This window comes from Acartia tonsa, chromosome 8 (assembly GCF_053477335.1).
Source record: "Acartia tonsa isolate MP-2025a chromosome 8, ASM5347733v1, whole genome shotgun sequence".
NCBI classification, from domain to species: Eukaryota; Metazoa; Arthropoda; class Copepoda; order Calanoida; family Acartiidae; genus Acartia; species Acartia tonsa.
The window spans coordinates 35714855-35735358 of record NC_137267.1 but is presented as its reverse complement, the minus strand read 5'-3'; the positions used below and the strand labels follow the sequence as shown (position 1 = coordinate 35735358).

Genomic DNA, 20504 nt, shown 5'->3' with positions numbered 1-20504 from the left:
GGTACATTTTTATATCCGTGAAAACTGTTTATAATACGATGCGATAAATAACTATTTTATCTTGACAACGCGCACTTACATATGATTTTTCTGTAAAACTTGATTATATCAAGAAATAAATTAAAGCCTTTGATCAAGTAATGACAGTGATCTAATAAACATAATGAATTAGATATTCAAGGGAAAGAATGAAAGGGATATAAGAAAGAGCGAGACAAAACTAAAAAAAGATTAATTAGTACTTTCCCTCAAAGTGCGTATAGAACCCTCCCCCTTATTTTAAAAATAAATTGAAAGATAGGTAAATATATTTTTCCAAATGACTTAACCTTTTGGGAAGCCCTGACCCTACAAAGCTACTCGGTACACCATAAAACACTGCCAAACCTGACCCAATGACAAACAAACTGCACACGAAAAATTCCCCCTCCCTCTTCGATTTTTTAAATAATGAAGGGGTTTCTGTGATCCACTCGGGACTTAAGAGGGAAACCGCCAATTATTTGAATGCCCTATCCATGTATCCCTGCTGCATACCTGGTCCTGGTGATGTAGTAATTCTTCCACTAAATGATGTAATGATGATAGTTTGGTCTAAAATATTATTTACATCATTTTAATACAATCAAAATTGTTTATAATAACAAAAGCTCAGCAACCGCACGTCAGCCGCGACAAAGCCTCAAACTTAAACCTTTTTGGATGCTTTGAAAATGTTTTCAAATGAGGGATTGTCATATTTGGGTCAGATTTAGACTTCCAGCTGATTTTTAAAGTTTTGAAAGGTTGATTTCCCTGAGGCTTACAGGCAGCTGTCGAGCCCTGATTAAAAGAACAACTCAGAATCCAGATATAATAAAAACAGAGGATAGATTTTTCCAGTAAAACAGCGGGTCAAAATAGGATATTATATCAAAAAGCATCATAAGAAACCAAGGCAAGTTTAAGGCTATCCATTAAGGATTATGGACAGAAAGAAATAATTCTATCCCAAAAAAACAAAAATAACTAGAATATTTTAATAAAATAATGTATAACAATGCCTGTAAATTAGATTTGTCTCTGGCAAGCTGCTGTAACTGCTCTTCTTTCTCCTGAAATAAAAATAAAATTTTAATTGATGGAAGAGTTATGTAATAACTATAGAATGTATACTTAATAAATGTAAAAGTATAGATGTATTACCCAGACAACTACAAGTGGTAGGGACCTTTTTTCGTCTGCTGACAAATTGCTTTCTGATCTTTGTATCGACTTGGCTGGGTTTAAATTTCCGACACTATTGGCTGATTTTCAAAGACCCGATTAGAAGTCGGAGTCTTAGTCGGAGAAGGTAGTTCCATATAGCTTGTGTCCCCTCTATTCTTTTACTTTATATGTACTTAACATTGTACATAAAACTTATTTCATCTTCAATACATAGAAACGAAAATTGGGAAAAGTTAGAAAATTCAATTACTAAAGAGAGGTAGGGCCAATTAGAGATCCCGTAAAACAATGTTTTCAGTTCATTAGGAACACCCAGGAAAGCTAAAAATTATAATATAGCTTCCTACTAAACAGTTATTAGAAGATAAGATGAAAAAACACAACTCTCATATTTTTGTGGGTTTTTTTACTTTTTCGAAGTTAATAAAACCAAAAAAATATATCCAAATGCGAAATTTTAGCAGCCAAAAATGTCTTAATACCTGTTTATAGGACACTAGATATGAATTTTTAGCTGAAAATGATTTTGTTAAATGTACCAAGCACTTAATTTACGTGATCTCTATAAAGTTACTTCTCCCCTTTATAAAAGTAAGAAAGATGTTGGATTAAAATATGATTCCAGGAAATATTTTAGAATCAACAAAGTTGTAGATGAAAAATTAAATAGCGCAGCTACTCTCTAATTCAATCCTTGTTGGTACATCTGTTTGTAACTGTTATGTTTATCAACTGCTAAGATAAAAAAGGTTGGGAAAAATAGAAAAACTATTGTATTTATAATATAAGTGATATTTGGATACTCAACGATATCATTAACTATTTAGAAACTAAGATATTACATACAAAACGTTGTGGATTTTTGCATTTCGTTTGTTTGTTATATACTTTTGGTAAAGTTAGGTTTACTTGGTAGCCACGCAGGGTTAAGGCACAACAGATATAATAGATCACGTAGAGGTTAAGCATAAGAAAAAAATACCCCCCTCCCCTTATTTTAATTCATTTTTAATATGGGGGAAGGGGAACGATCGGTGCTTAACACGCAATTAATATCAGAGCACCACTTTTTTGAAGCTGTGTTCTTATTGACCATATCATCCTTGTTTTACTTGAGTAACACTCTCGCGAGAACATTTTGTTTTCAAGTTTTCAATTTAGTGAAACAATTTATTTACTTCTCACTTGGTCATACAAACAACCAGGGAAGAAGGGATAAGTCAATGTGTAGGAAAGTGGGAAATAGAAAAAAAAGTACTTTCTATCAAAAGTGGGGGTCAGTCTTGTTTTCTTCCTACAAAAACCATGGATTTCATCCCCTCTTAGCGTCGATCCTGTTTTTGTCGTTTAATCTTTTATATCATAGTTGTTGTTGTTTAGAAAAACGACGTGCAATTCTTTAGATGAGAAAAATGGAATAAAAAAGTGGAATAAAGATATTATTTTTTACTTTTGCGGACTTTAAGTATGAAATCTAAAACCTATGCTCATTTTCAACATTTAGAACCATGCCAAGTTTATTTATCCTTTCACCCTGCAACACATGTGTCTCAGGACACTTGTTGAAAAAACTTTTAAAAACAACAATTCTTTTACTTTTATTTAACAATTTACAAACTAAAATATTCTGTGTTGCACAGCTACTCTAAGACTAGCATATGTCCGTATGTCCGTCTTAAATGCAAAGTTGATCCATGAGCTAAATTGACTGAAGTTTCCTTGCTTGTTAGCGAATTTTAACAAATGCTTGAAATTAAATAATATTATAAGAAATGTTTTTATTCTTCTCAAAAAAGAGTTTTCTTTATTTAATGGTTGCCTACTATTGCTTTTTATGGACATAATTGTATTTGTTTTGCAAAGGTCTAGACAATTCAAATTTATGGGTTTAAGATAAAAGGAATCATAATTTTTAAAAGAATTTAGTTGATATAAAAAGAGATATATTAATTCTTAATATTAGTTTTAAAAACTTCTAGATCTACTGCAGTTATTGGTAAAATGTTGCTAGAATCGATTATAATAAGATCAAATAATATTTAAACTTCGTTAAAAGAAAAAAGTTTAGGTATTAAACAGCACTACTAGAAAATAATTGTACCAAATGTATCTTTACCTATATAAAGAAGAAGATTAATTTAACAACTCTATCAGTGAGTAAAATTTTCTTATTTCAGAACGTCATCAAATATTTTATAGTAGTGTAAGGATGATTAATCAATGGATTCTAACAAATATTTGGGGATACCATTAACAAATATGGTACTATTAGGTTTGTATTAGAATGTTATCTTAGCTACGATATCTTTATTATTTAGTTAAAGAAAGAGTCTTATATTAATTCAGGCATTATTAATCTTTCTCTTTTATATTTTTAAGTAGGTATAATTTATCATCATCATTCTCATCCAAATATTTACATACTAACAAAGGCACTGTAAATTTGGGTAAGAGACATTTTAAAATTTAATGTCCTATTCTTGTATCCAGTGGCGTAAACAGTTTTTTTCGGGGGATATAGTTAAAAAATGGGAAGGTATAGCCATCCACAATTTCAAGAAGGGTATAATTGTAGTTTATGCTTGTATTAATGACCAGGGAGGGAGGGGACATTGGGCTGTTTATTACACTAGTCACCAAATTTTATAATTACGTTTTCTTATTCGATGTCTTAAAAACTTTGGGGACTAAATTTTGATTGGTTGCTTCATTAAGTTGAGTGTCCAAACGTCTTATCCCTTTAAATCCCTGATTTGTGAAAAAAAAATTTTTGTAGATGAAATGAATATGAAAGTGTAGGTGGAGTGTACTTTAAAAAATTGCATATCACGCTGTGTGCATGCTTATTTCAAGTGTAATGTAGTTATGCTTATAATTGAATTCTTCTTAATAGGGATGCTTATATATAATTTTGAATTTCCATCTGTCTTTGTTATTATTAGCTGTAGGTAATGAAATAGGGAATGTTACATTTCTTCAATTTACTTGTCTGTTATTTAAGATAGAAGACTGAAATATTCAGTCAAGTCTTTGTATTTTATTTTATAAAGTCCACTGGTAATTATATAAGGAATATGTGATATTAAAGAAAGATTTATGAAACTTTCTATTAAGATTACCAAGACCAATATTGAGCAACTATGGATGTTATCATCCTTGTTTCTATTTCTTAAACGAATTTTGTGTACTACTGTGGTACGAAAGCAGCATACGGACATGCATTCTACAGAGTTGCTACGCAGCGGCTTATCAAATCAAGCCTTCAGCACTAATCCTATTATCACCATTTCACCCCTGCCCCTCCGATACATCACAAGCAGCGGTCAAATTGGACATCTCTGATAGTGGGATGTTCTGGGGGTTTCCACCAACCTACCCCAACGCCTACATGCCAGGGGAGAACCTGTAGGACTCCAGGCGGACCTGGAGCTGGACAATACTGAATTCTGGGAGACAGACCCCATGCTCAAGATTGGGGGACCAAGCGCTCCAGAACAATGCCAGGACATCAACTACCCTTTTAACCCAGGAGGATGGAAGCTTCAGCCCGATACAGCCCAGGGCGGTAGGAAGAGGCCATCACCCGGCACCAGGAGTAAGGGGGAGCCAACCCCCCTGAGGAGAATCCAGGCCCCCACAGGATCAAGGCCTGGGGAGGACCCCTGCCACAAGCCTCAGGACCGCCTGCCGGGGAAGCTACCTGTAACATCAACCCCGTACGGTAGGGTTGCCCCTGGAGGCCCCGTTGCAACCATGTCCTTTCACTCGGACCTGCCACTACCTGGTCACCTGGCCCCGCTCATCGCCGGCCTTGGGCAAACGAGACGTCCCACTGTGCAGCAAGAAGTCAGGGATGGCCAGCTTGGGACCCTCAACCACCTGGCATCAATGACCACCGCCTGGCTGCCGGTCATCGTATTGTTAATGTTGAGTGGTTGTACCTGGCTCTTACCCCTACATCTCTCAATATTCTTACAAATGTTCACTCAGATTGGAAAGTCAGCGATTGAGTACAGCAGCCGAGGTATATGGCAGCGTAGGAGAGTCCAGGCATCCAGCCCGTTGCCATATCCGGTGCCATCACAGAGACCCAGAAGATCCCCTGACCAAGGCTCAGGGGGTTCGAACCCATGCCAGCGAATTGGTTGCCTACAAGAGAGGTACCAGACCCCCAGGACGGGCCAGAGGCCACCAGAGGTCGAGCACCAGGCCGGCCCCAAGCAGCTGCCGGCCATTGCAGCATCTCAACCTGCCCTGACCCATGCCACCACCCCCAGCTGTGGACTGGGTCAGAGGTGCAAGGGGATATCAGAACACCACTCCCCAAGAGGCCTAGAGGCCCCTGTGAGACGACTGGCCACCTGCCTCTGCACAGACCCAGTAGCGACCAACCTGCCTGTTCCTGGGAAGGATTCACAAATTCTACCCTCGACTGCCAACGAGGGGTCACCTCTAGCCAGACACCCCTGTCCACGGCCAGCCAAGAAGAACTTGCCAGCCAGGGGAGACCTTTCACAACCTACGCCTCCAGCTGAGAATGTGTGGGAACCAGGAATACCGACATCAGCCACCTCCAGCAAACTGGAAGAAGCCGCCCGGAGAGAGAGAGGAGATGCACCCAGTAACGAGTCCAACGGCCAAAGACCTTGTCCTAGCCCAGAGGGAGACAGAGTGCCAGATCACCTCCCGGCTAGGGGAGAGAGCTCAGGATGCGATACCTCTAGTCCCCTCCCAGCAGGGACTGGGGAGCTGTCTGCCCAGATACCGGCCAGATCCCCGCCGGACCTCCAGACCGGCGCTGATCCCCGACACAGAGAACTGGCCTACCCCTACACTGAAGATCTAACTGCCGGTCTCCTACCTGCCCCTGTCCACGACAACCCTAGGGGAGACAAGGTGGCCGCCAAACTGCCACCACCACCTGCCAGCGTTGTCCGAGACCCTGGAAGCTGGATACTCCTGGACCAGTCCAATGGTGGAACGGTTGCGGCAACCTTACCAGCTAGCAGTCAACTTGGAACCTCGGACCAACTGCCCCTGTACCAACCAGCCGAAGTCACTGTCCTGCCACCGCCAACTGTGGACAGGAGTCTGACCTGCAACCCTACAGGAGGAGGAGAGCAGTCGGGGCCTGCGCCTGCACCGCCAACGGGCGCTATATGTAATCCCACAGACGAACTTGAGTTTGAGATACCTGAGGACCAGACCAACCACCCTGGAGGAGAAGAAGAGAACCTGACCAGCCAACCTGCAGAACTGGGAACAGTCCCTCCGGCGCTACCCACCAACGCAATATGGAACCCAGATGCCGACATGGAGCTCCTACCTGCCAGCAGCGAGCCCCCAGGAAGAAAAGTTGCCACCGAGATGGAAGTAGCGGCCCCCGAGGGTGAAGCAGAAGCGATGTGCCCCCTCCAGGTGACCGCCGTCCCCATCTGGGTGGGAGCCAAGAGGCCGAGTAACCTGGGCAAGACGGGCGCCCCTATGGAGTTCTACGCGCCTACTACCATCGTTATCCCTCCCCTGGGAGCCTCTAGAGTGAGCCTGGGTCTCCGTGTCCAGCTGCCCGCTGAGACAGAAATAGTCCTGCAGACAAGGCCTTACTTCCAACGCCGGGGCCTGGCCGTCGCCAACCCCCAGCTGGGAACCAACCGGGAGCTGACCATGCTGATATCCAACCACAGCCAGACCGAGCAACGAGTGTCCCGAGGGGCCTGTGTAGCCCGAGCTGTCCTACACCGCGCTGTGCCCCAGGGAGAAGCTGCCGTCCCCCACGGTTCAAGGCCTGATGTCCCGGTGGTCCCGCAGCCCTTGAAGGGGAGGATGTGGTACGACGGCAGCATACGGACATGCATACTACAGAGTTGCTACGCAGCGGCTTATCAAATCAAGCCTTCAGCACTAATCCTATTATCACCATTTCACCCCTGCCCCTCCGATACATCACAAGCAGCGGTCAAATTGGACATCTCTGATAGTGGGAGGAGCGTTGCCCCTCTACAACCCCAAGCCCCAGTTACCTGCCTTGCCGGGAGATGTCTACACCCCCTTGCCGCAGCCGGACCTTCCCCTTTCTCTGCCATCACCTGCCTACCCCAAGGAGGCAGCCTTCCCTCCTACCTTTGCGCCTGTGGACACAGCCCCCAGCTCAAAGGAACCCATCATCAGCTACCCCTCATCATCTATTATTATACTTCTATTTGCTATATAAACCTGTATATCTTTTGTAATGAATCAGTTAGAAATATATCCTTTAATCAGTAACTCCTTGTAGTTATTATTGGTAGGATCTTTAAGGCTAGGGGCTCGTTTGAACCGAACTCGCTCGGTGGGGTTGAACTGCTTCACCCCGAAATACCACACTACATCTAAGTTATTTAAATTTAACACGTACCGCATCCGCTCGTTGTCGGAAAGATGATAATTTCTAATCTCGGCCCAACCCGCTTCTTAACCAAAGACGTTAAAAGCAGTTCATTATGTTAGGTACGCAAAATATATTATTAGAGTAGGGGGAATGCCTTAGCCCAAAACGGGCACAACTCATTACCATGCACAGTTAGGACTTCCAGACAATGGTATGACTATATAATCTCCACAGCAATTAAGCAAGATTTGGATCAGAGATGAACCGAAATAAAATTTCATGGTGCATCCCGTCCTCATAGACTATCAGGCTAAATTATTTAAGACATTTTTTAAGGATTTGGGGGGGGGGAGGGGGGTGGAGGATTTCTAGCTTATTTTTTCAAAAGATATAAACAAACAGGTAAATAATAGAAATAAGTTTTGAAAAACTCCACTTACAAATAAAGGCATCTTGTTTTCATACTATCAGAAGCCTTTCAATAAATTATTACTGCAGTACACACATTTGCAAAAAAGTAATTGAATGTTTAAAAAAAAATAGAAAAGTTAAAGTGTAATAGTTCTATAGAATTTGTAATTATGAAAACAAAAGAAAAAGTTCGTAAGAATGTATATGTACATTAGGGTGGGTCGATTTTGGACATTTTTTTTCTGAGACCAAAGCGGGGATCTGCAAATGATTTTTATGAGTATAATACACCTCTGGATGATTTAAAATTTATCCTAAGTCTTAAAACTGCTGACGACCAGACATTTAATTGTATAGCTTTTTGTCAATGAGTGTCAAAAATTTATTGAATCAGAACTATGGCTTCATGGTGCTCCCAGGAAAGGCATTGAGGAGTAAAATCAGGAACTTTTGACCGTTTCAAAAAATCTCGTTCCTAGCAAGAGCAAATCTCAAAAAAACTCTACAAATTGGACAATTCTCAATAAACACTAAAAAAATAATGTTTTTTAGTAATTTCTAAGGCTAGGAACGAGATATTTCTAAACAGACAAAAGTTCCTGATTCTACTCCTCAAGGTCTTTCTTGGGAGAACCATGAAGCCATAGTTCTGATTCAATAAATTGACAAATAGCTATACAATTGTATGTCTGGTTGTTGGTAAAAGGTTGGTAAATAAAGGATAAGGAAGCGAAATATGACTTTGACTGACTTATAGTCGGAAATTCATTATATAACTGGGGCAATGCACAAAAATATTTAGCCCTCTAGCACTAATATGAACTGAGATAATAAGTGGAAGGATTTTCTCATTCTAAATATCAATTTTAAAAAAAAAATTTTCAGTCAGAAATTTTATTTAGTTAGTTTTATCTGTTGCACATCCCCTCTTTGTCTAATTCCGATATGAACCCGCCCTAATGTACATTAGGGTATCCCGAAAATAAAACTTTTTTAGCACACTATTGTAAATCATTTCATTACTTATTACTTAAAAATGTTTTAAGACTTTGTTTAGCTTTATGTAAAATTTGATATTTTTACTTCCCCCCCTTATGGGAAATTTATAAAACATTGACCCCCATAAGGAAAGAAATAGGAAATCGAAATTTACATAAAGCTGAAATAATGGACCTAGAACTTAATTTTTTAGTTCCATCGCTATGGTGCGGGTTTAGATAATGTGGTTGTCAAAATTCCAAAATAAATGGGTTTCCTGGGACACCCTAATGTACATAATGTATAACTATTTAATATACATGTGGATGAACTAATCCTAATGACGTAATTCTCAGGGAGGAAGGGAGGGGACAATGGATCGAATATTCATATTTTAGGAGTCTCAGACTTTGGGGACTGGCTTAAAGGGAATGTGCATGAATTTAGCAGTTTCTGACTGACTTTGGGGACTAAAATATGAATGACGTCACGAGAAATCATGCAACATGACGGGGCATTCTTATAAAAACTAGCGCAATAATAAAAATGTAAACAATAAACAAACAGACAGAAATTTTTACTTTAAAAATTTAGTGACACGTTGCGATTTTTGGTTTCCTTTTTCAAATGTTTTATTGACAAGATATAATATAATATTTGTATCCTTTTATATATAGTAATACGTTTTTTGTATGTTGATATAGTTCTCCATTTTAGAGGGCATTACATACAAGATAAAATTTATTCTAGTGATGATTTTATAAAAATTTTAAAAGCGAAGCTTTTTATAATTTAAGGGTTGGTCTGTCCGTACGTCTGTCCATTACGGTTAGCTCATTTTGTTAAATTAAACAGATTAGAATTGTCCTATCGATTTAAAACTTTACATGATGATTTCTATAACAATTAGGTATGACTTGGAAAACGAAGCAACTCTATAAGAATCTTTAATATTTTTCAGATGAAATCTTGTATAAAATGCAAACAAGCAGAAAATGTGATACTGCCTAGGTTTCCAGGAGAACAACAAAATGGTTACGGTATATATACATTTTTTATCAAAACAAAGTTGACAACTACCAAAGCATAGAAATTTAAATATTAAGAAAATATGTTGTAATTAATGGAATGTTAGGAAGGGAAAGACATACAGATTGACATTTTTAATCATACTGTACCTTTGCCACTAATTATTAACAATTAGAAGATTGCTTTTCGGTTATCATTTCATTCTTATTAGGTACCTAATTTTGAGAAAAGTAAGGGAATAGTGAATAGTCCCTTATGTAACATCGCCCCATATGGGGCTATTCTTCGTATTTTTAAAATGGCTTTTTATAGGTTATTTTAGGTTAGGCTAGGTTAGGTTAGGTTTTATTGGGTTAGATGATTGCCCCACAGGGTTAGGTAATGGCCCGTTGGGTTAGAGCCTCCCGCAGGGGCTATAAATAGGAAAAAAGCTACTGTGAAAAATACGAAGAATCGCCCCATATGGTGCGATGTTACGAAAGGGACTATATCCAAAAGTAATTTCCAGTTATGGTTTTTAAAAGCGAAGCTTTTCTATAATTAGGGTCGGTCCGTCCGTAACGGATAGCTTTTTTCATTAATTTTGACATGTTAGAATTGTCCTATCGATTTCAAATTTTGCATGGTGATTCCTTTAGTAGTTAGGTACGTTTTAGAAAGCGTAGCAACTCTATAATCATCACCAAAATGTCCGTACGTCAATTTTAAACATGTTGATTTTTTACTTTTTTAACAACAAATTTTTATGTGATTTAATCATCCGATTGATCTGAATTTTGGTATATTGATTCCTGGGACAACAAAGTATAATGTTATAAGCAAAGCAACTCTATAATAAAGTCCTAAAAATGTAAGTATGTCCATAAACATTATCCTGTATCAATCAGTTTAAAAAAAAATTTACTTAGAATTTTACTTTGACTCTTATACATTTATATTCTAATTATTCAGTTCTGACAATATACAAGTATTAATGTCCGTTTGTCCTACCGTTTCAGTGCTTCGCTTTTATGGATGTTGTCATCCTTGTTTAACTAGGTAGCAGTAGGTAATGATTTCATTGGTATTTATATTAGTGCCGAATTAATATTTTTGCCTTTCAGTTAAGCCTATAAATACTAAAAAAAATATTTATTTCAGATGACTAACAAAGAGAAAATTAACTTTCCTCAAAGAAGAAGTTATTGATATGGTGCGAACGTGCAAGAAAGAATTTAAGTTACATCACGGAGGGTATCTGCAGCGTGTAGGGGTGGTCCGTAGTTTGACATTTACATAATTTTATTTTTTTTTAAGCGAAGCTTTTCTATGATTACGGTCGGTCCGTCCGTACCTCAGTCACAGAGAGTTAGCTCTTTTCGTTTATTTAAACAGGTTAGAATTGTCCTATTGATTCCAAACTTTGCATGATGATTCCTGTAATAGTTCGGTACAATTTAGAAAGCGTAGCCTCCCTATAATCAATACCGGAATGTCCATACATCCATTTGAAACATGTCGATTTTTAACTTTTTTGATAACAAATTATCCGATTTTTCAGATTTTTTGAAAACTGATTTCTATTACAATAAGGTACAATGTTATAAGCAAAGCATCTCTATAAACAAGTCCTAAAAATTTAAGTATGTCCTTAAACAGTATTATCTATTTATGCAGTTTTGCAACAAATTTACTTACAATATTGTTTGTACTGAAGCATTAATATTCTGCTAATTCAGTTCTGACAATCTACAAGTGTTAATATTCGTTTGTCCTTCCATTTCAGAGCTTCGCTTTTATGGATGTTGTCATCCTTGTTTAATTCTATTTTAAAGGGGGTCATTTAGAAGTTTATTTTACTTTTATCAATTTGTTTTATCTGATACTTTCCAAAATATGTTTTATTAAGACTTTATCAATAAAAAGTAAATTTTTTGTAACTAGACCAAATATAATTAAGAATTAGAACCATAAATCTAAATACAAAACTAAAAATATCCTTGAGACATTCTATTCTGCAACCTTTTTTATTCATAAACAAATTTTAATCAAGTTATTTTGTTTATACCTAGTGTGTGTAACTGTGTTGGTACGTCTTAAACTGACAATTTTTTTAGATTTTAAAAAGTTAATCTAATTGATTTTATTTATATTTATTATTTTGTTGTAATTAAATCAGGGTAGCCCCTTTCGTGACAACACCTCTTAAGGGGAGTTTCTTTGTATTTTCACAGTAGCTTTTCTCCTATTTCCAGCCCCAAACAATTTTGAAAATACGACGAATCGCCCCTTAAGGGGTGTTGCCACGAATAGGACTATACCCATAAATCATTTTTGATTCAATTGTTTTATATTTACCTAACAATTCTATTGTGATATGATATATACATATATGTATTATTTAAGTAGAATTTGTTGTTATTTTAATAATTTTTAATACAATTGTTTTAACTGATTCTTGTTTATTATTTATTACGATTTAGAAACCATAAAAACTCAATTGTCACTAGAAAATCCGTACGTCCATTTATAACATGCTCATACGCATATAAATAGTAAGCTGCGCTAATATCCAATAAAAAGTAGCAAGTTTTGTTTATATATAGCTTAAGAATTTGGTTACCGATCCGATTAAGTTCTACATTTTCTACATAAAGCTCCTGAAATCCTTTTAGACTGTTTTTATCATTAAAATCTTAAGATGGTTTTATGCTATTTTTCTCCGCTAAATTCTAAAACTAATATTCTTTAGTAAATGAATTGCTACCAAGTTCTTTATCTTGATAATCAGAGGCTTTTAGTAAAGTAGAATTTGGGGGATGGTGCATTTTGAATTAAAAATAATTAAAAAATGAATAAATTTCCAATAAAAGTTGCACTATCAGAAATACTCGTTTTATCTGGAATTATCTGGTTTTTCAACCTTAAAGTGTCACAACTATAAAATTGAATTAATTGCCCATTGTCCCCTCCCTTCCTCCCTGCGTAATTCTAGATAACTACACCAAGGGATTAAAAGCTAATTTTTACCTTCATTCATTACTATTTATAAAGTTCAGGATAAGAGACATTAAATCTACAAACCTTTTTGCCCAACAACCTTTATTAGCTACAACTTTTACACTTAAGAGTTTATAATGCATAAATTTAAGGGTCTTTAGTTTGGCAGGTTGTTTTTGGACAGCTAACTCCATTGTTAAGAAGTTTTTATCTTAAATATCTCTTTTTGAAAAACAGAAATATATAGTAATATTTGAGCCTTGTACTATTTAAGTAGAAATGTGATAATGATAATGTACAGAAAAATATGGTCTATATAATATTAATATATTACCAAAACTACTTTTTATCTATATGACGTAACTCATAAGTAAATTATAGGTATATTACAGATGAATGACTGATAACTTTTCGTGATCGGATTAATAATGTTTGTTTATGAGAAAATACCAGGGATCTAAAGGGATAAGACAATGGCCGATAAATTGATGTTTATCCCCAATGAGGATACACAATATTACCCCTTCTGTGTATTACAGTTAGCTGTTGAAACGTTTAGACATTCAACTTAATGACCCAACCAATCAAATTTTTAAACTAGTTGTGCTTGATACTTTTGAGACAAATGTTCATCATAAAATAACCTAAACAACTTAATTTTTAAAGAAAGGCAACTTTAAAGCACAAAAAAATATGTAAAAATTATAAAAAAATATTTTTTTCAAATGTACCCAATTTTTACTTTTTTCTAGATCAGTATTCATTTATTATTTCTAACTAAGAGGGTAAAATCCTTAGATGATATTTTCATTTATGAATATTATATAATAATATATTGGATAATATAAATATGTTTTCACAATGTTGTCAATAAGTGGCGTATCAATCAGAAGCTAACAATATTTGGAATAAAAGAAAAATAGTATACTGTAGGTAATACATTAATCATCTAGATAATCTTAATTCATATATTTTTAAAAAATGCTAACGTTTCAACTACTAATTTTAATATACAGAAGGGGTAAATTTGTGTATCATCATTGGGGATGTACATCAATTTTTCGGCCATTATCTTATCCTTTTATATCCCTGAGTATAAATCCTTTCCCTTGATCAAATTGTGCTTAATTAATTTTATTATTCATACCCAGGTGTATCACAGATAAAGTAATATCTAAAATAATATAAAGAATAATATAAAGCTTATGTCGAGACGGTCAAATGGAAAATTTTGCACTTGTATGCCTGATTTAAAGATTATTAAAGGTTTAGAAGACAGGGATACAGCATCAGAAGAGGAAACTAATTGCTTTTGTTCCTATTAGCTTATTTTCAAAATGTATTGCATTATTGTCTTCGTTGAAAGATTACGAGTAAAGCAATCGAGGGGGTTAAATAACTGAGCTGGAACTTTAAATGTGTAGCTGTTACCGTAGCCGTGGCTGTAGTCGTAGCCGTCGCCAATACCAGTGCTGCCAATAAAACATGGATTTTTGAATGTTTGAAGTTTTTACGTATTATTATTATTATTTTTTTCATATTTTTACTGAAATTTCAAAAAGTGGTTGTGATTTAAAGATCACCACGCTTAGCCAATTTGATTTAAAGATCGCTATTAGGTTAGTGGCTGTACCTCTGGCTACGGCTACGGCAACGGCTACACATTTAAAGATCCAGCTCAGTATGACCCTGAGACGACTTTCAATTGGGTCTTAAAATAACAGCCAATTGCATCGTAAATATCAAAACAGCCAGGTCGCTACAAAAAAGCAGAGATAAGTTTGCTCGCAAAAGAAAAAGGTCCCCAAGAGAAAGGTAGTTTTCTCGGTTATACATATGTATATACATATTAGGTACATTTATAGTTGAAAGTAAACCTTATAATAAAGTAACAGGATGTTTGTCTGTTTGTTTGTCTGTATATTTGTACCGAAGGATCTCGCTAACTGCTGAACCGATCGGGTTCTCCTTAACAGGGTAGCTTCTCATAGGTCCCGAGAAGGTTTATAACTATTTTCTTGGGGGGTGGGACACCCCCAACCCCTCCACCCAAAAAAATGAAAAATCCCCACCCCCCCCCAAAATTTTTTTTTAAATTTTTTTAACTAAAATTTAAAAATTTTTCGCCCATCAAAAAAATTTTTTTTTACTTTTTTTAAAATTCTAAAATAAGAAATTGGGTTATCAAATTCGACTCTCCTCTCCTCAAGTGCCCCTAGAGGCCTCTAGGGGCGTAGCCGCTAGTAATTGCATAAGGAATTGCAAAAAAATACTTTTAGTCTCAATAATTCTCATTTTATATAACAAATAGTTTAAAAGCAAAATTATTTTTTTTTTAACGACATCACATGTCCATTGTCCATGATATACTTTCTATTAGTTTAAATTTTTTCTGTTAATTTTCCTATTCCTTCATTTGTGAAGTTTAGAGTAAAAGGAATCTAACTAATATTTTTCTTAGAATATCTCATGTTTCTACATCAATATGCAGTTAGTAGGAATAAGAAATTACATCTTTTCAAGAACGCCGCAACTACTCTTCCTGTAATATCTGTTCTATACCGGTCATCATAGGATTATAAGACACTGCATGATAAATTCATTTACATCCCTCAAGATGATAAACAAAATTACCCCTTTAGTAAGTTTTTGAACCAACAAATGAAGTAACGTGATTTTAAAACCTTTGGTACAAGTATAAATTACCATCTAATGTCCACTTCCTCTCTTCTGTGGATTAACTAGTCAAGATTTTTATAAAAATTAAGCCAACGAATAAGAGAACGTGCTTTGTAAGAAATTAAAGCCCAGTTGTCCCTCCCTTCCTGAGTATTCAAGATATAACAATGTTTTATTTGAATAATGCAAATGAGTGGGGGGGGGGGGGGTTAATGCAACCATCTTTAATCAGTGATTAAATGGCACTTAGAATTCGAATTTAGATCTGAAATTTTGCATGAATAATCCTTGGTAGGTCTATTTTCCCTTAATCGAACAAAAAGTGGGAAAAGTATCGGTTAACGGCTGGCGGCTCAGCCGTTTTGCCAATTTTTGCCAATCTTAAGAGCATATTAGTCACGAATCTCCACATAATACTTTTTCTCGCTCAAAAACCTTACCAAACGGTTCTAGCCGGTAGCTGTTGGTACTAGAAATTTAAAATATGGCTATTGCTATCATTTAACATAAATTAAACCAAAAATATGTTTTAAAAAGTTGATTCCTACATAATTAATGATGAATTTGCCCTGAAAATAGGCAAAAAACGGCTAAACGGCTAAACGGCTGAGCCGCCAGCCGTTACTTTTCCAACTTTTTGTTCGATTTAGGGAAAATAAACCTACCAAGGATTACTCATGAAAAATTTCAGATCGAAATTCGAATTCTAAGTGCTATTTAATCATTGATTACGAGATGGTTGCATTACCCCCCCCCCCCCTAATGCAAATATGCGAAAGCAATAAATGTTAAATCTGACCTGCAATCTTAATTTTTGTTGTTTACGTTGATGTTGGTACATTATTATGTAGTCTGTGATTGTATCTGTTTCATCCTAAATAAATATATCAATATAAAAATAGGTGTTTTAATTTAAAGTGCGATAACCAAAGTACCACCTCCCATAGTTTTGTCATGTTATATTAGGTACTGGGGAGCCCTGCATGGTTTAGGGTCCCCTCTAGAGTAGTAAGACACAAGGAAAATAAACTAAACCCTCTTTTTTTCCAAAAAGAAGGGGGTGTGGGGTTCTAAAGCATCTATTATTTCTTAATAATTCCAATTTTATAATCTAGCTCATCATACATAAGATTTTTCTTTTGAAGTTGGTTTAGTTGATGTAAGATAAAATTACTTAAAATGAAGTGTTTTTTTTTAATTTACTTAACATACAACGTAATTCATAGACTTACTAAACATCGTCTAATAAAGTACCATTTTAAAAACGCGTAATAACTTAAATCTATTAAGTCGTTATTATGAGTAAAATAATATTGAGAAAAAAAAATTTTTAATTGACCATCTGAAAGTTACTATATTGAGAAGAAAATACCCTATCGATACAGAAACATAGAATTGAATATAACAAGCTGAATTTTATAACACATTTTTAAGGACTACATTATATACATCCCAAACGCTACGCTACTAAAAATGTACCTGTAATCTAGCAACCAGATGTTCCAACTGTTCCTTGTCGCTGGACAGAGCTGCAACACGATTCATTGCACTGAAAATAAAAATTATGTCTAGTGATTTCCCTCAAAGTGACTATCGAGCACCGAATACCCTCCTATTTGTTTATATTCAGGGTTCAAGCAGGGATCTTAAGGGATAAACAAAATTGCCCCTTCTGTAGAATAAAATTAGTGCTTGATTGACTCTTCTAAATTGAAACAAATCAAAATCTTAAGCCAACGAAAAATTTTGGGTACCAAGACAATTTAAACTTCAATTTCCCCTCACCTACCTGAGTTTCAATACATTAGTGTAGAAAAAACCTTCAAATATCGTATATTTGAATATATTTTCTAAATTTGTAATTGCAATTCTTATAAATTAGAGAGAGGTTTTAACCATGTGATTATGTATTGGATTTCGTCGTATTTTCACAGTAGCTTTTATCCCTTTTCTAGCCCTGCGGTGAAAAAAAGACAGAAACCCGTACTTCGTATTTTTTCCATGATTCTAACTAACCAAGTCACTACGCTCTTCATACTGAAATCTAGTAAGAAGACTTTTTGACAATCAATACCAGCCCCCGCCCCCCTAAAAAATAAGAAATAGACTCATAGAAGATGAATGAATATTCCATAAATTGTTTTAAAATATGAAATGGCAAATTGTAAGATTATTTGAAATACCTGATGAATCTTTCTTCTAATTTCTTCCAAGTATCCAAATTTGGTGATACTATGTTATCCTTCATACTTGCTACACCTATAACATTCAATATTTTTATGCACATCAGGGATCTAAAGGGATAAGACAGTGGCAGATAAATTAAAGTACATCTCCAATAATGACAAACAAAAAAACTCCTTCTGTAGATTAAAATTAATGGTCATACTATTACTCAACTAAACGATCCAACCAATCCCATTTATACTCCCAAAAGTTGTTAAGCCAATGAATAAGACAACGTTATTATTAAACTTTGGGGACTAGTATAATAAACAGTTCATTGTCCCTTCTCTTTCTGAAAGTACATAAAATAAGACTTTATCATTCTGAAATCGAAGTTTAACCAGTCATTTTAATTAAAAAAGCGCTGGAGATAAATTATTACCCAATGATGATAATTAAAATTACCTCATTCTGGTTAAAAAGTTTTAAAACTGCTAGTTTGTACTAACCAATCAAGATTTCATAAGATTTCCCTGTCTAATAATTTGTTGCAGAGCAACTGAGGTAAATCCCTACCTAATGTTTTGTTTAGTGGAGTTTTGCAAGGTTCACTTCCCGACTCTGTGATATTTTCAGAACCTTCTTGAGCCTCCTCAGCTTTTTCAACCTTAATATTCAGTCAAACTTAGTGAATTTTAATATAATTAAAGTAGAATTTAACTCAGCAACGTTAATAAGTTAACAATGTTAATAAATTTTAACATTCAGATTTAAGATAAAACAAATTGAAAATTTCACTCTAATGCTAAAATTAATTTAAAATTATTAGTGGGTGGATACAGAATACTATACTTGATGTGACTATTACTTTGAGGAAAATACTTAAAAATATATTAAGAGACAAAATAGGTATATTTCATAATGTAAGATAATATGATCCTTCAATAAAATTTAGAATTATGTAAAAAAAATCTCATCCTATTAAATAAATCAAAATATAATGAATTCTGTTTTTAACCAATGATGCCTTCTATTTTTTCGTATTTTATCTCATTAATTCTGAAACTAGGAAATGTATATAAATTTTGCTAACCTGGGTTTCAGGAAAATTCTGGTTTGTATTTGCATCCATATCTTGGTGATCAACATGATGAACCTAAACAATCATAAATAATTGTGGTATGTCTTTATATTTTATTGTATCATTCATCTTAATTTAAGTAGTACCTAAGGTTTATTTGTTTGTATGAAGCTAACTTTTAATGGAGGCTATAAAAATGTCTTGGGGTAGTTTAAGGCAGACCTACAACCACCACCCTACCCTAGAAAGAAGAGGCGAGGCAAATAGTTTGATTACATATAACATTGATTTACTACTTACGGCAATGGATATTGAGTTTTTAGTCCAAAGTGGTATATTAAAATTAGTGATGGCAATCCGTCGAATTTTTGGGTCGGATTCGGATTCCGGATTCTTAAAGAATCCGTCAAAAAAATGGCGGATTCCTGCGGATTCCGGATTCGGATTCCGGATTCTAGCAATATTTTAAAAGGATTTTTTTTAAATTAAAAAAATTAAGTGCTACATATGTCCTAAAAATCAATGTTCTTATTGATGTTCTCTATAATTTACTTCCGAGAATCGAACCAGATTTTAAAAGATATTATATATAATGATGATAATCTTTGCCTTCAAAGAGGAGGAGTTGAAAGAAAAAACTCAAGACGCTAATTTTAGCCTACCAAATAAAATCCGGAATCTGCTTTTAAAAACGGATTCCGGATCCGGATTCGGATTCCAAAATTGGCCAAAAATTGGGCGGATTCCGGATCCGGATACGGATTGCCATCCCTAATTAAAATACATAGAAGATGAAAATTTTAGACTCATTACCTCAAAGTGGTGGTTTTATTGGTTTATCGTGTTTTTAGGTACGTTAGGTTATGCTGGGTACGGGGAATTACCGCTTGAATATCAAATCATTTATCATTTTCAAATTATTTTAAAATAAACGGGGAGGTTTCTGTGCTTGCTAATGCATTTTTAGGGAAATCACCAAATTTTGTTACTAATGTCAGTGAATCAAAAACATAGGTATATTCTAAGCAATTCTAAGAAAAATAATCATTAACATCATCTATTCTTTTATTCTCACTTTAGTTTATGAATCAAATTATCTTAATTAATGTACTTTAGACATAATTAAAGCGATTGACTCCGACTGAAACCTTTTATAGATAAATCTACTACTTAGAAAAGTTTGCATCCGCTTTCTATTTAAAGCCTTAAAACTTTTTAATCTATAAGAGTTATAATAAACTAATCAACTATACTAAATAAAAGTATCTTTTTCATTTAAAACATGTTAATCATTTTTTACAAAATAATTAGCTTAACCTACATTAAAAACAAATTAAGTAACAGTTATTTCTCGCATCGTATTATAAACGACTTTCCGCGGATATAGAATGTACAATTATAAGATTAAAACCAGTTTTTTTTAGTCCCGAGGTGCCGTAGAAAGCTGGATATAATACGATACCAGACATATTTTTTTCGTATGGATGAGAACCGGTTCCTATCCACCGGATTCGAATGAATACGAGAAAATCTATCAAATTAAAATAAAGTAAGAATTAAAGGGGTAGTTTCACGAAATGCAGTTGAACTTAATTTAGTGAACCG

General features: G+C 35.1%; 1 protein-coding gene and 1 long non-coding RNA gene across 2 annotated transcripts in view; one reads left to right on the top strand and one right to left on the bottom strand.

Annotated features, from left to right (window-relative positions):
• LOC145326817 (golgin subfamily A member 2-like) overlaps positions 1-20504 on the bottom strand; it is a 44500-nt gene that overhangs the window by 6278 nt on the left and 17718 nt on the right. Inside the window, exons 21-27 of the mRNA XM_080170246.1 lie at positions 18912-18974; positions 18395-18485; positions 17836-17911; positions 17132-17201; positions 16452-16526; positions 1044-1094; positions 538-594 (exon numbers count right to left, since the gene is read on the bottom strand). Of these exons, the coding sequence (XP_080026372.1) occupies positions 538-594; positions 1044-1094; positions 16452-16526; positions 17132-17201; positions 17836-17911; positions 18395-18485; positions 18912-18974 (483 nt within the window). The remainder of the gene's footprint in view (positions 1-537; positions 595-1043; positions 1095-16451; positions 16527-17131; positions 17202-17835; positions 17912-18394; positions 18486-18911; positions 18975-20504) is intronic.
• On the top strand, positions 9324-12428 carry LOC145326816 (uncharacterized). The gene is made up of 2 exons (XR_013881981.1): positions 9324-10005; positions 11135-12428. It is a non-coding gene; the product is annotated as an uncharacterized LOC145326816 (long non-coding RNA).